Raw genomic sequence first — 16,081 nt, 5'->3', positions numbered from 1 at the left:
GGCTGGGCGCCCACTTCTAGGTAGGAGTAGCCACCGTACTAAACTGTCTCCATTTATAGACAATTTAACTGTTGACTGATGTATGCCTAAACACTTTGCGATTGCTTTGCATCCCTTTCCAGTCTTGTGCAGATCAACTACTCTTGAATGTATGTCTTCAGAGAGCTCTTTTTTGGGGGGGCAAAGTTCACATCAGCTGATGCTTCTTATGAATGCAATCTTAAAATGCTTGAGTGTCCTTTTCAATCAAATGGCTTTAAAGCACACCTCCAAACATATTTAATTAATTGGACTCCTGGGTTCACTTACTTTTTCCACCACTATTGTGAATGTTTAATGGGCGTGTTCAATAAAGATAGAAGAAATTGGAGTTGTTTGTTAAATGTATACCCCGCTTTATGTAAACTAAGGGTACATACACTCGCGAGTACAACACATTGGTGTCAATGGGAAATCTTGGTCAGCTTGACATAGCATTGCTCCTGAACCAAGTGACAGGTACACCAAACCTAGGGAGTACTGAGAAGGGACCCAGGACTACAACATATCCGATTTTGGGGTCAGCCATCTTGCCTAGGTAATCTACCATGTCGTAGTCCTGGGTCCCCTTAACGTGCTACCAAAGTTTGTTAAACCTTATGGTTCGGGAGCAGTGCCATGTCAAGCTCACCAAGATTTCCCATAGAGCTAGTGTATTTACATGCATTGAGAAGTGAAAAAAGGTATTGCTTCACTTTAAGTACATTTTCGTTTTTCATACATGTTCTGGTTCCATTGTGTACTTTAAAAGTGGGGTATGCCTGTATTTGCTCAAGCACATTGTGTTTGTCTATTGTTGTGACTTAAGCCTCGTACACACGCAACGATTGTTGGCCGACCGATCGGCCGTCTTTTGTCCAGTGTTGTTGTGTTGGTTGAAATGTGCTCTAGACTGCACACGGATTTTGTCGGCCAACAACAACCAACTGCAGAAGTGATGTCATGTTCTGGTCTACTTTTCGTGTGTTTTTTCTTCTCTGAACATGCCCAGTCTTGATCATCACATTTTTGTCGGCCGAAATCTGTACTGACTGAGGAACAATTGGCCGTTCTGCTGACGGCCAACAAAAATTTTATAGCATGCACACCAGATTTTGTTTGGCCGAAAAGTCGCAGTTGGTTGTCGGAAGCATCATACTAACAAGCCGACAATCGGCCGATCGGACGTTGGCCGAAAATTTACGGCCAACAATCGGTGCGTGTGTACGGGGCTTTAGATGAGGATCAGATCACATTTTATGGCAAATTACTGCAGAAACCCAGCTATTTCCATGGGGTTATACTTTTCCTTGCCACTGTATATTGCAGCTTACCAGTCCTTGAATATTATGTCTACATTTGTTTTCTCCTTCTCTCTTTTTTCTTTTTTATCTGTTTTGACCTGGTGATCTGGCCAGTAATGCACCTTCTGTATTCGAGTACCCCCACTCTTGAATGAAGGAGCACAGGGGCACCTTTGGACAGCAGTATTGGTAATCTGGGGGGATGGAAGTGATCATCTATTAAAGGTTTTACATGAAGAAAAGCTGATCTTCAGTAGTAAATGGTTTGTCTCAAACCTGTAACTGCTACATCTGCAGGACAGCGTGTTCTGTTGATAAGACATACTGGCTGGATCACCAGGTGAAAATAAGGCAAATGGCCTAAAAAAGAAAACTAAAGCAGCCATCAATTCTAAGAATTAGTAAGCTGCAATACAATAAATGTTTGCTTTTGGGTTTAATGCCACTTTAGAGAAGAACTCCAGAATAACCCCATACAATGTGTAATGTAAATCACAACCCCCCATTGTCTTGCTGTGTGTAACTTACCTCCTTTAGCTGTATACAGCAGGTTTGTGTCTGTGATGTCACTACTACTCCTGGCTAAATTTCTGAGTTCTGACTTCCTGTTTCCCTTCTTTCCCAGTCCTGGTACTATATGTCCCATGATCCTTTTGAGACTCTGTAGTTTCAGGATTGGCTATGGGCGTCACCTGTACCAGTTGATATGGGTGGGTCCTAGGGTTACTGTGGGTGTTTCTGGGCCTTTATGTGGGTGGTGATAGGTGTAAATGTGTCATGCCGCCTCCTGTGTGCTTTCTGTCTTGCAGCATGATTTACACTTCCACATTGAAAGAAGAGGAATTGTCTTGGGCTACACACATAAAAAAATAAAAATAAACAAACAATAAGTGAAAAATACACGAACAACACTACCACGACCAGAAAGTCGCCCAGTGACTTGAAGAGACTTGTTTAGAGACTTGGAAGAGACTTGTGCACTACTTTGAAGAGACAGGCGACTTTGTCTGTGGTTGTCTGATAACAAGTGGTGTCAATTAAGATAAGGAGGCGACTCCCATTGAAGTGTATGGGACAGTCGGATCACAGGTCGCCTCAAAGTAGTACAGGACCCTTTTCTGAAGTCGGAGCGACTTCAGTAGTGCCAATTAAGACGGCACTGATTAACATTGCTTTTGTTATGTCAAGCAACCTGGGGCTACACAAGTCGTGCTAGTGTGAATGGGCTCTCAGGGTAGCTGATGAGTAGAAAAATTCAGGCTGATGACAAGTTAACGATTCCTGATACAGATAATGTACCTGAGTAATAAAACATATATTTTAATAAAAAAAAAAAATATTATATATATATATATATATATATATATATATATATATATATATATATATATATATAAAAATTAAAGTGCCAAATTCATATGGTGCGACGTGGGAACCCTGCGAATCCACTGCGAGTTCCTGCATCACACCTGACTCACAGGCAATTTACACTGCCATATGTGAACTGCTGGGAGTGTCAATACAAAGGTAATGCCCCCCCCCCCCCCCCCAAGATTAGCTCACATATCGCAGTTCGGACAGGAGTCGGATCGCATAGGTGTGAACACCCATGCAATCCTGGTGCAGAACAAAAAAGGATCCTTTGCGACTTTGGTCCGAAGTCGATGCAAATTAAGCTATGCAACCTTTATGGCTGAATTGATATATGATTGATAATATGATTTGCGCAGCACATGCGATGTCTGAAATTGCATGTGTGGAATCGGCACTAGAAGTAAGAGGGCAACATAAAGAGTGCGATATCTGGCACTGATTTCGATAACTAAGACATCAATATCTGGTTTTATGGATGTGTTAGCAATTCTCAATGCTCATCAGATGTTTTAGTTCTGATTTTGCCCTTTTGTGTGGATGCATCCTTGAAAATAGTTGCTCACAAATACAGGTGCTACCAAAAACTGATGACCTGAATAAGATTTGATTGTAAGGGTGGGGTATTTTTCTTTGGGGAGGTAAAACTTAAAGCGGAGTTCCACCCAAAAGTGGAACTTCTTCTCATTTACTTCACTGCCAGGTTCCCTTAACGGCAGTGGCGGCGGCAGCAACCGATAGCCGATGGAAACATCGGCTGCAGTGCCGACATTGCTGGACTCCAGGACAGGTAAGTTTCCCAATAATAAAGTCAGCAGCTACAGTATGTGTAGTTGCTGACTTTTTAAATTTTTGGAGGGGGAGGCAGGAACACCACTTTAAAGTCCAGTAAAAGAGATACTGTTATATTTTTCTTAGGCTGCATGTGTTCGCTAAGTGTAAACACATTTTTACAAAAATTTTGAAGAAAAAAAACCCAACACTTTTTAAGTTTACAATTTTGTGTTGGCCCACATTCATAGCTGTCTTGGGCCAAATGCGGCCCTTGGGCCCAGGTTGGATACCCCTGGCTTACTGTAAGACTGAAGAGGAAGGGCTATGGGAGATTATGATGGTGTTTCCTTCATATGTAAATCGCTTCACAGGGGGTGAAGCAGGGCTCTAGGAGGGCGGGATCTGAGAGGTGGGACTCTGCCTGATTGAACTGGTCGGCATAATTAACTGGGCAGGATTAAATTCTAATTGTGATAGATATATTGTATGTATCACGTGACAATATAAATAGAATATAATATACTATGTGTGTGTATGTGTGTGTGTGTAGATAGATGATGGGTGTGTGTGTGTGTGTGTGTGTGTGTGTGTATATATTAGGGATGCACCGAAATGAAATTCTTGGCCGAAGCCGAATAATAATAAAATGTTTGGCCGAAGGCCGAATGCCGAACGCAGTGTTTTGCATTTTTTCCATTTATTTTGCCAATTTTTTGTCCTCTCTCTTGTCCTCTCGTGTCTCTCTCTCTCTCTCTCTCTCTCTCTCTCTCTTGTCCTCTCATGTCTCTCTCTCTCTCCCTAAATGTTACTGTAGGGAATGGGATTCAGTGCACACTGCAGCCTTGTACCATAGGGTTAATGTTAGTGACACTGTAGGGATTGGGAAGGATGCTGGGAATGGAAATCAGGAAGCATGCAGGCAGCCTTGTAAATTTTAATTGCAGATACAGGGCACTGGGCAGGTCAGGGTTAATGTGGTAACATCAATTACTCAGTGACAGTCAGTCAGTGTCAGTGTGGACTCGATCAGATTATACAGTGACAGACAGTCTCTCATAGTGGTGGTAGTAGGAGGCTGGAGGTGGACTAGTAGTAGCCTGGAAAGGAGCACAGCCGCATACATACATTACTCACTCGTGCACCGCAGCCCGCCCCACACATTCAGTGAGTCTTACTCTCCTCCCTAGTTTTTTCAATGGCACATTCAGGAAGCCAATCACGCCGTGAGTAGCGGCACAGCGGAACCAATCAGGTGTGCAGGCACGCGTGATTGGTTCGCTGTGCAGCTAATCACGGCGTGATTGGCTTCCTGAATGTGCCATTGAAAAAACTAGGGAGGAGAGTAAGACTCACTGAATGTGTGGGGCGGGCTGCAGTGCACGAGTGAGTAATGTATGTATGCTCACCGCTGAAGTGTCCCGGCTTCCCCTGCCTAACACGGAAGTCTGTGAGTCCTCCTGTCCTCCTCCGAGTCCCTTCCCCCTGTAAATATCGCCTACGGCCACAGAACGATAGTCAATATCATATCGACTATCGTTCAGCCCTATTATTCGGCACAAAATTATTCGGCCTTTTGACTTATTCGGCCGAACACCGAAAGTGCTATTTTTTCTATTTTCGGCCGAATAATGTTCGGCCGCCGATTATTCGGTGCATCCCTAGTATATATATCACATGATACAAAACCACAACTAAACCCACAATATCTGGGGATCTGCAGAACAGACAACAAAGCAACATGGTACAGAGGCATGATCTAGGTTGGGATAGATCTTGCCATTCAGTTATAGTTGGATTTAGCTTAACAAAAGGTCGGCTTTAAGAAGGTCCACATTTGAACTCAATTGAAACCATTTTTGATTGTAAACATCACAGTATGAAGTATTTAACATAGTTGGTCTTTTTTTTTTTTTTTTTTATCAAGGATATCAAGCCAATGCGGGACCAAATAGTCAGAGTAAAAAGATATGAGAAGGTACCTCTTATTCTGGTCGGTAACAAGGTTGACCTGGAGTCTGAGCGAGAAGTTATGTCTACAGAGGGACGCTCTCTAGCTCAGGAATGGGGCTGCCCTTTTATGGAGACATCTGCCAAGAGCAAGACTATGGTGGATGAACTGTTTGCGGAGATCGTCAGGCAAATGAACTATGCATCTCTGCCTGAAAAGCAGGATCAGTGTTGTACAACATGCACTGTTCAATGAGACACTCAGAGGGACCTCCAACGTGGCCATAAAGAGCAGGTCAGTTTCATGCATTTTTGCAAATTTCTGTGTTTTAGGAATGCCTTTTTTAATATTCTGCTTTTTTTTTTTTTTTTGTTTTTTTTTTTTGTTTTGGTTTTAAACTGAGTAGCAGAAAATAGATTTCTCTTTCTTTCATTGACTGATACAGCTCCATATCTTCTTTGACCTTTGGGTTATGCACCTCTCCATTGGAGTAGGACACTAGGCAGAAAGAAATTGACTACGTCCATAGGGCCGTCCTAGGGGGTATACTTCCACTTCCTGCTCTAGAACTTCAGGTTTTGTTTTTGCCTAGTCATGAGTAAGGACCTAGTTCCTTGCTGGGATCTCTGGTCCTGGAATTTATTATTTTTTTTTTCTTTCTTTTTTTAAACTGAATTTTTTTATTTTTTTCTGAACTACAATCAACTGCCGGACTGGGCAACGCACTGGATATCCTATATCCTTTCCGGTCTTCCCAGCCTGGCCAGCGAGCGTGTCCCGACCACAGCTCAGCGCTAGGCCGACCTGTGGCACCTCCCTCCCTTTTCCAAGATGATGCGGTGGTCTGCCCAGAGTGGTGCCTTCTCTGTTCCAAGGTGTGGTGAGTAGTGCCCCCCCCCCTCTTTTCTGGTGAATTCTCAGGGTGGACACGAGCCCCTCCCCAGGTTGGTATGCCCCAGGTGTGTCCTTCCTTCCCATATGGTGCCTAGTGGGGTCCCCTTGCACAAACACCCTCACCTTCCCCCCTCTACCCCCCACCCCCCGGGTGGCCAGGCTATCTTTAGGTTTAGTGGGGTGTTAAGTGGTAATGGAGGGGGACGGCTCAATTTAACATTTTTATGAGGAAAAATGTCCTAGTGGGGGTCCCTGTTGGGGGGGCCCCCCTGCCGGCTACATGTACCTGAGGGGCCTTTTGGGGTCCAGGGAGTCACGCCATTTTCCTGTGGATGGCTGCTATTGAGATCAGCGGCAGTTACTGTTTCCTCTTCCTCTCTGAACGCTTCACGGCGAGCAGCTTGGCGCTCTGTGTCCCTCCTTGAGTCGGTGGTGAGTCCCTGTGGGTTTGCAAGCTCCCTCTTTCTGCTATAGCAGTTTTTTTTTTATTCCAGATTTTGCTGCTGGTCCCCTGGTTAACCATGAAGTCCCTGGAGCATGTGTCAACACCTGACCCTCTCCTGCGGGACCCTCTGTGTCTCAGTCCGCTCTGGTGGCCATGACAGCGGTCCTGCAATCACTGGTGTCAAAAAGTTGATGTGGCCCTTCAACATAGGCCTAGCAGAAAGCCTCCCCCGCCTTAACCTGCGTCCTCTGTCTCAGTTTCTGAGGTTGATTTGGCCGCCGCAGATGCACCTCACCCTACTGGGTCTGCGTCTCTGAGTGTTCTGACAGTAAGGATGATTCCTCTTCAGCCACACATGAAAAGGTGCTTGTGGAGGCTCTGATTGTATCAGTGTGGGAAACTTTAAATTTGGAGGACTCGGCTAATGCTGCATTGGCTGAGCCGGTGCAAATTGGTACCTGCAGACCAGACCATCCAAGGCGACTAAGGTATTCCCCTTTCCCGCCTATTTAGACGATATTGTCACATTTCAGTGGGGTTCCCCAAAATGCATTGTCGGGATTCCTACGTGTTTCGCTAGGAGGTATTCTTTTGAAGAGTCCCTTTTAAAGAAACTGACAGTTCCGCCAGTGGTGGATTCTCAGGTTTCCAGGTTAAATAAAGCCACGCTACTGCTGCTAGAGGACTCTCCGTCCTTTAAAGACCCGGTGGACAAGAGATCTGAGTCTCTGGTCTGATACCTTTTTACCATAGCCGGTTCAATTTTGAGGCTGGTGTTTGCCATAACCTTGATCTCCCAGACCTTAACGGAATGGGCAAAGCTTCTGCGCCAGGATTTGGAAGGGGGTCCGCATCCTCCTGAGCTGACGGATCAGTTGGTACAGGGGTTACAGTATATCTGTGATGCCTCTCTGGATGCGGCTTCTTTAGCCTGCAGAGTGTCTGACAGCTGTGACTCTTCGCCGTATGATTTGGCTGAAATGCTGGTCTTCGAGCCTGGCTTTCAAAAAGGTTCTGACTGATCTCCCCTAATGTAGGAGACCACCTGTTCGGAGCTTCTATGGAAGAGATCATTAAAGGTCTTATGGGCGGTAAGAGTACCCTGCTTCCACAGGCCAACAAGAGCAAAGAGCCTTGTCGCAAGCGTGGTCCTTTCTTCTCGGCTCACAAACGTCCTGCTGGATCTCAGGACAAGGAATCAAAATCTGCCTGTAACTTCATGGGGGGTTCTAAGAGACCCTGGTCTGGTAAGTCAAAAGTGAGTTCCTCTGGTCCCACAGACAAGCCCCACTGCTTTGTGGGGCTACAGAAGTTCCGAATGGAGTCCATTCACATGGTAGTGGCGTCCTACATCAGCGAGGAGAGTTATCAAGTTTGTGGCATTACCCTTTGGTTTCGCCTCCGCTCCTCGGGTCTTTGATGCTAGCCTTGATGCTAGCATTGTTGCATCAGCGGGGGATCGCGGTACTGCGGCACCTGAAGGATCTTCTGCAAGCGGAGTCTCCGACTGCTCTGATGGACAACTTGGAGATTACTCTGTGAACTCTGAGGGAGTTCAAAGGGACTCTGAACCTTCAGAAGCCTGCTCTGGTTCTGTCAACCGAACTGGACTATCTGGGTCTGAATCTGGACTTGACCTCAGCCGAGTGTTTCTTCCTCTGGAAATAACTCCTCCAGCTTCTGTTGTCCAGCAGACAGTCATCCCTCCGGGCTTGCATGCGGGTGCTGGGCCTGATGGTGTCTACTTTTTGTGGCGGTTCTGTTTGCACAGTTTCACACAAGATCTCTGCAAAAAGATTCTGGTGAAATGGGACAAGAATCCACAGTCTATAGAGGTGGCTTCGTTCTCCGGCACTTCCACAGGGAATTTTTTTTTTTTTTTTCTCCCTCTGTACTGGACGATTGTCGCCACTGATGCCAGCCTGTCCGGGTGGGGAGGCGTCCTCGAATGATTGTGCTCAGGGGGTATGGACTCTGGAAAAGACCAGTCTGCTGATCAATATACTGGAACTCCGATCAATGAACTGGAACTCCAAGCGATCAGGTTTTGGATCATTGGACAGTTTGTCTTCAGGGGTGTCTGGTACAAATTCAATCGGACAATGCCACGACCATGGCCTATGTCCAACACCAAGGGGGCACTAGAAGTGTCGGTGGCTCGGGAAGTAGCCAGCATTTTAGGTGGGCAGAATGATTCGTTCCAGCCCTCTCTGCTGTACACATTCGATGGAAGGTACAGAGTTTTTTTTTTTTTTGGCAAGGTCTTGGGATCCTCTGGTCGATGCTTTAGTGGCTCCTTGAAGCCAGTATCGTCTGATTTACGACACCCCCCCCCCCCCCCCCCCAAAAACTTCTGCCAAGTCTCCTGTGCAGGATCAAGCAGAAGGGAATTCCGGTCATTCTAGGGGCTCCAGACTGGCCTCGTTGGTTTTGGAACACCGATCTAGTACGGCTGGTGGCTGATGCTCTTTGGAGACTTCCTCTCAGGGAAGATTTGCTGTTCCAAGGGCCATTCTTCCATCCTCAAAAATGTGTAGTAATACCGCGCTATGGATGTATGATGTTTACCCTCTATCCAAAATGCTGCTTTTAAAAAATGACAAAGGACACACAGCGCAAATCGGAATATATAAAGTGACTGGTGCTAAAATTCTTGTGTAGGTGGGTGAAAACTGCAATATTGCAAATAAATTAATCGTAAATTAATAAATTAAATAATTCATCCTAATCTGAACCATACAGTGCTGTGAAATCAAGTGCAAATACATATGCGCGATAGAAGGCAAATCAATATACCATACAATGGTGCATAAATAAGTTAAATATGAATAAATAAAAGTTCCATAAAAGTCCTTAAGCAAGTAGCCAGTGAAGGTGCAATGTGCTTAAGTGCTCTTTATTGTACAAACTGGTGACAATCCGTGCCAAAAATATAAGGTGCAATGGTGAGGGGGTCCACTCCCCGTGGATACTTCCACTTACCAGACTGCCAGGGTCCCTTGGCAATATTGCATGTGGGTCAAACGCACTTAGTCCGGTGTGGGTCTTTTCTTTTCCTTTAAAACTGGTCTTGTGGACTCCAATACCCAATCTTTCCTCAATAAGCCAAAGAATGTGGGACCATAGGATGGAAAAACTCAAGATAGTGTAATCCCGTTTCATAAGCTTTATTAAATGTAGAAAAAAAAACTCACATTTCAGGAGTGATAAGCCTTTCAGTGAAGATACAATCTCATATGCAGAAAGGACTTCCGGACTTGCGGTGACTGAACGGGTTGCGCTGGTCCCGGCTAGCGTTCCACCGAGACCGGAAGTGACGTAAGCTTCAAACGTGAGCGTCGATTCGTTTCGCCCTCCTCCAGGGCGTTATCAAAGAGAACAATGGAATTTATGGAATTTTATTTATTCATATTTATTTATTCATATTTAAATTATTTATGCCCCATTGTATGGTATATTGATTTGCCTTCTATCACGCATATGTATTTGCACTTGATTTCACAGCACTGTATGATTCAGATTAGCATGAATTATTTAATTTACTATTCATTTATTTATTTGCAATATTGCACAGTTTTCAGCAATCTTCCATCCTGCTTTACGGTCGCTGGCTTTAACAGCTTGGCTGTTGAAAGCCAGGTGCTGAAGGATAGAAGTTTGTCTGAATCTGGGATTCCTACGCTGTTAAAGGCTAGAAAATCTACCTCTAGGAAGATCTACCATCATACTTGGCAAAACGTACATTGCGTGGTGTGAGTCTCTTGGGGTTCACCTTCACTCCTTTTTGGTGGCTTGGATATTGGCTTTTCTCCAATGGGGGTTGAGCAGCACCTGGCCTTGAGTACATCAAGGGCCAGGTTTCAGCCTTGGCGGTTTTCTTTAAATGTCCATTGGCTACACATTCCTTGGTGCGCACCTTTTTATCCAGGGAGTTCTACACTTGGCTCCTCCCAGTGTGGTCTCCATTGCTGCAGTGGGACCTCAGTTTGGTGCTGTTTGTTCTTCAGAAGCCTCCCTTGAAAGTCTTTGGGAAGTTCCCCTGCTTATGTTGTCCCAGAAGGTGGCCTTTTTGGTGGCTATTCTGCGCGCAGGGTGTCGGAACTGGTGGTGTTGTCTTGTCGTTTACCTTACCTGGTGGTTCACCGAGATAAGGTGGTTGTTCTTCCCTGTCCGTCATTCCTTCCAAAGGTCGTCTCTGATCTTGATTTGAATGAAGATATTGTGTTGCCTTCCCTATGTCCCAGGTCTAAACATCCTAAGGAAATTGCCTTGCATTCCTGTGGATGTGGTTCGGGCAATCGGGGTGTACCTGGCAGCTACGGAGTCTCTTTGGAAGTCAGACTCACTATTTGTACTCACAGATGGACCTCAAAGGGTTGGCTGCTTCTGCTGCGACCATTTCCAGATGGATCAGACAGATGGTGATTCAAGCATGTTCAATTAAGGGTCAGGTTCCCTCTTTTCCCTGTTAAGGCGCACTCTACTCGGGCGATTAGTGCCTCCTGGGCCTTCCGCCATCAGGCATCAGTGCTGCAGGTTTGCAAGGCAGCCACCTGGTTGTCTGTGCACACTTTTCAGTTTTATAAGGTGGATGTGTTTGCAAAGGGCTTGACAAATTTGCTTGAAATCTAGGAGCCAGCTAAAGTTAAGAGCCAGTTTTTTTTTTTCGTGCATGCCGAATGGCTGGCTTCTGTCGGACCGGCTGCCATACACACGGGCCCAATGGTGGCCAGTTTTTAATGAACCGGTTGATGTTGCCTGACTTTCGACCCATGTGTACTTGATTTACTACTTCTGAGTGATATTAAAGGAACACTCCCAACGACCATGACCACTTCAGTGACACAGCCAGGACATCGCGCGGCACTTACGGGTGTGCAGAAAACACCCGCACCTCGCTGGAGACTTGGGATGTCTGGGGACAAGACACCTGCCACAGTGTAGCCCAGGCGCCTGGCTGCTAATTCTAGTCCCCAATGCGACCTGGTGCCTGGCATTTGTCGAGCCCTGTGTTTGCATCTGCGGATGTTTCCTTTGTGTCTGCAGATGTTTTGCAGACTGCGGTTTTAGAGGACCTGGTCCTCTTTGGGTGTGTGTGTGTTGTTTTTTTTTTTTTGTTAGGTGAGCTGCTTATGGTTTGAGCTCCATGTTACCTGGTTGGCTATGGTTTAGCCTTGGGAAGTTTTTTCTTGCTGTTCCCACCCCTCATGTTTTGACACTGCTTTGGGACGTCCCAACTGTCAAGAAGATAAGGCGCTGTGTCTGTCCATAAAAAGAGAAAATGGTTCGACTTACCGTGAAATCCATTTCTCTGATGACCATTGATGCACACAGCACCCACCCCTCTGTGACGTTGGTTTTCTTCTGACACTGCTTGTAACAAAACTGAATTCTATAGCTAAGAGTGGGAGTATACCCCCTGGGACTGCCCTATAGGTGTAGTCAATTCTTTTCCTGCCTAGTGTCCTACTCCAGTAGGGGCCAGTTTAACCCAACTGTCAAGAAGATAAGGAGCTATGTTCGTCAATAAACATCCATGAACATCAGAGAAATGGATTTTATGTTAAGTCAAAAATTCAATTTTTTAACTTTTTTATGCATACAACATAAAGTAATATTAAAAGACACACTTTGTTATTTAAAAAAAAAAAAAAAAAATGTTATACTTACCTGCTCTGTGTAATGGTTTCGCACAAAGCAGCTCTGATCATCCATTTCTCAGGTCCCCTGCTGGTGCTCCTGGCCCCTCTTCTGAGTGCCCCAGTAGAAAGCTGCTTTCTGTGGTGGCACTCCTGCGTGCTTGCTCCCGAGTCCCACTGTGTGTGTCCATAAGACACACAAAATGAGGCTCTTCCCTGCCCTCCCGCTCACTTCCTCAGTGTCTGCGAGCTGTGATTGACAGCAGCGGGAGCCATGCATGAAGGTAAACTTTCACCCTTTAGAACTACTTTAAATTGGGAGCAAAAGTAAAATTCTCCTGCACCCGCACCCGCACTGCAAGATTTGGTGTTAGTAAACCCACAACAATAAAATCAGTCTGTATATGCAGTAAAGCATGGGGAACCTAAAGGGTTAATCCTTTGCATTGTGTAAAAAGACTGTTTAATCTTTTATGCACAGATCCTCCTCCTTCCACTGACTTCAGAACATGTCTGGAGAGAGCCTTTGAAGTCACTCTGCACATGCTTAGTTTTGTTGTGTATTGCTAAAGAGTTTTTTTTTTTTTTTTTTTTTCTTGGGAGGGTGCATGTGATCAGCACAGGGCCAATCAGCACTGTCCAGACAGAGGGTCAGGGGTCCTGGATCCTGATAGGACAGATTAGTGCAGTATGAAAACTCCTCCTACAAGCTTTAATCAGGAACTGATAGAAGTCACAATACTGCTATATACTGCTGATGGGAAAGGATATTTAGCAGTGTATATTAACTAAAATAAATCCTTTTCTGTGTACCGTGGGAGATCGGATATAATGAATGCAGGCTCCTGGGTTTAGTAACACATTTAAATAGCTTTTATTGTCGGAGGGAGGAACAACATTTTTATTTAACTGATCCTCCGTTCCCCCAGTAGATGGCGTTCCCCCCCCACACTTCCGCCGTGGACTGTCACTTGGTGTAATCAAGTCCAGCGCAAGGCTATGGACCTTACTTTGGTCTTGATGACTTCAGGATCCTAGGCTGCTGAAGGGTGGAGAAGGACCAGTCTAGCTACGGAAGGGAGCAGAGGCTCAGGTAAGTAACCCCCCCCCCCTCCCCCACACCACAGAATAAAACAAGCAAATAACCCTTGCAGTGCAGGTAAAGCCCCACTGCAAGGGATAATTTTTATTTTTTTTTTTAGCTGCTCGGATTTAGGCTTTAAGGGTTAATATTTAATTGTTAGGGGTTGTTTGTCGTAATGTAGGTGTTTATGGTAAAGGATAATTTAACTTGGTAGAAAGATAGAAGGAAAGAACATGTGTCAATAATAATTGAAGCTAGAAGTGTGCCAAAAACCTGCTGTGCTGAGTAAAGGCTCATTTCATGCAACTGTTGCCAACAACCTGTTAAAAATCAACAGGAGTGGCTGTATAGATCTTCCCACACATCTGTACAGGCATAGATGCACTGCTCTGGACGCCAACGCCCTGCCCGGTCTCTGTATATGTAAATGCTTGACTGTGAAGGGATATCTGTACATCCGTACTTCCATAGATAACAGGCTGCTGGCTGTGTCTGTATCTTCACTCCATGCAGAAATGCATCCAGAACGCAGAAATTGTGGTTTGAAGCAATTACCAAGCCCAGATTTGTTTACCACAGGAAGGCCCTTTTGCAACCAGTGTGACCTTGCTTTTTACAGCACAATGGAGATAATGGGAATATATGTAAAAAAAAAAAGCTCAGTATGAACTTGTTTTCATGAGGGATGTCTGGTTTACAAAAACTCAACAGTTTATACATCTGCCCTCTGAGATCTTATACATTTCTTAATTCTGTGGGTCTTGCACTTTTAGGAATAGTATAGTTTGGGGGGATCTTTGGTGAGAGGGAGTAATGTTCTTGATGGCTTTTCAGCAGGGAGACCGAACATGGTTGGGGCATATGCTAATTTTGTATATATAATCAAATATAATGGAAATTCTAATGCATCAAGTATTTTACAATGTGAAATCAAAATTACATTTAAATCTGTGCAAACCACGAATTGGGACTTCTAGAAGTGACTGTGCAAGGTTTTAAGGAAACCTGCACTGAGGAAAAAAATATAAAATGCCTTACCTGGCCTCTGCCCTGAAAATACTAATTCTCTGGCTGTCATATGGATCCAGTGACTACCATACATCTAAGTCACCTACTTGTAAGAAGTATGCAGATCTGACTTTCCTGATCCACATGCTTGTTCCAGGTCAGTGTCTCAAGCATCCAGCTTTCCTGGGAGGCAGGAGTGAGGCATGCTGACATCGCTTGTTCCTCCCATAAAAACATTGCAAACCAGGGCTTAGTTGAGTATTTATTTTTTTCTGGAATACCTTAATGCTTTTGTGGGTTGCCTGACTTTGGAGCCTGGGGAGCGTTCAGTGAAAGCAACCTTCATTTTCATAGAAGGTCCACTTTAATGTGGAATAATATTTAAAAAAAATCTTTTTACCTTTTTTTTTTTTTTTTTTTTTTATTTTAATATGCATTACACACAATATAAGACTCTTGCACAGGATTAATCATCCTTACAGAACAATACCAAATGATTCACATTGCAATTATAAACCCCTAACCCCCCCCCCCCCCCCCGGGCGAAGAAAAAAAAAAACCTATTTGTAGTTCATTCAGAGGAAATGGTGAATAAATTACATGTATGTGTGGGCGGAGCCCCACTCAGCCAGCTGTTTTTAATGTGACAGCGGGTGCCTGGGAGAAGATTCCCCCCCCCCCCGTCAGAAAGGGGAGCATGTTATACCCCAAATATGGGTGAAGGCTTTTTTGCATAATCTATAAAAACTTTGTGACGGGTCACACTTGTGCGATGCGGGAAGACTGCAAATTTGCAGCCTGTTCCCGCATCGCAAACGCACATCTGGCAGTTCACACTGCCATATGCGATTTGCTGAGGGTGTCAATGAAATGTTAACGACACCCCCAGTTTGATCGCACAAGTGTGAACCACTGTGCGATCCGATCCTGATGCTGTTGAAAAAATGCCTCATGTGCGACTTTTGTGCGGGTGCAGTGCGAATTTAGCCATACAAAGTGTATGGCTGAATTCGCACTGCACATCCGATCGCATGTAATATGAAGGAGCAGTGCGCTCCGATATTACATGCAATCGCCGCACACGCGGAAGTGTGAACCGGCACTTATGTACCATAGTTTGTCGTCATTTCACACAAATGCACAAGCAGTTTTGAGTCTTGACATATTTGGGATCTGTTTACTCAAAGCAACCTCATCTTTTTATATTTTACCCAAAAAGTGGGTATTGTGCTTGTGTGCACAAAAATTTATGTTTGTGCGTGTTTTGCTTTTGCATTTAAATTGCCACAATTTTGTTGTCCAATACCTCTGCTTTTAGAAAATAGGTTGGGGGTTTCTAAGTAATTTTCCAGCAAAGTGTGAAAGTTGAAAAATTGCTCAGGACAAGAAGTGGGTAAAGGCAGTAAAGTCAGGTTTCATTCCGTTTTCTAAGCCTAGGTTCATAATTTTTAAAGTGATTGTAAAGCTTAAAATTTGTTTGCCTCATCTGTGCAATGGTTTTAATCCTCCTCATTCTCAGGTCCCCACCGACATCTATTCAGACTCAGTCCAGCTTGACTCTACCCCCTCACCCTCTGCTCACAGGCCAATGTTTCC

General features: G+C 44.8%; 1 protein-coding gene across 1 annotated transcript in view; it reads left to right on the top strand.

Moving 5' to 3' along the window:
- Nucleotides 1-16,081, top strand: part of RAP2C (RAP2C, member of RAS oncogene family) — a 32,248-nt gene that overhangs the window by 11,375 nt on the left and 4,792 nt on the right. The window contains exon 2 of the mRNA XM_082264452.1: nucleotides 5,392-5,709. Within this exon, the coding sequence (XP_082120578.1) occupies nucleotides 5,392-5,670 (279 nt within the window). The 3' untranslated portion in view covers nucleotides 5,671-5,709. The remainder of the gene's footprint in view (nucleotides 1-5,391; nucleotides 5,710-16,081) is intronic.

This window comes from Pelophylax lessonae (assembly GCF_965119305.1).
Source record: "Pelophylax lessonae genome assembly, chromosome: 7".
NCBI lineage: Eukaryota > Metazoa > Chordata > Amphibia > Anura > Ranidae > Pelophylax > Pelophylax lessonae.
The sequence above is the reverse complement of the archived record's forward strand: the minus strand, read 5'-3'. Positions and strand labels throughout refer to the sequence as shown.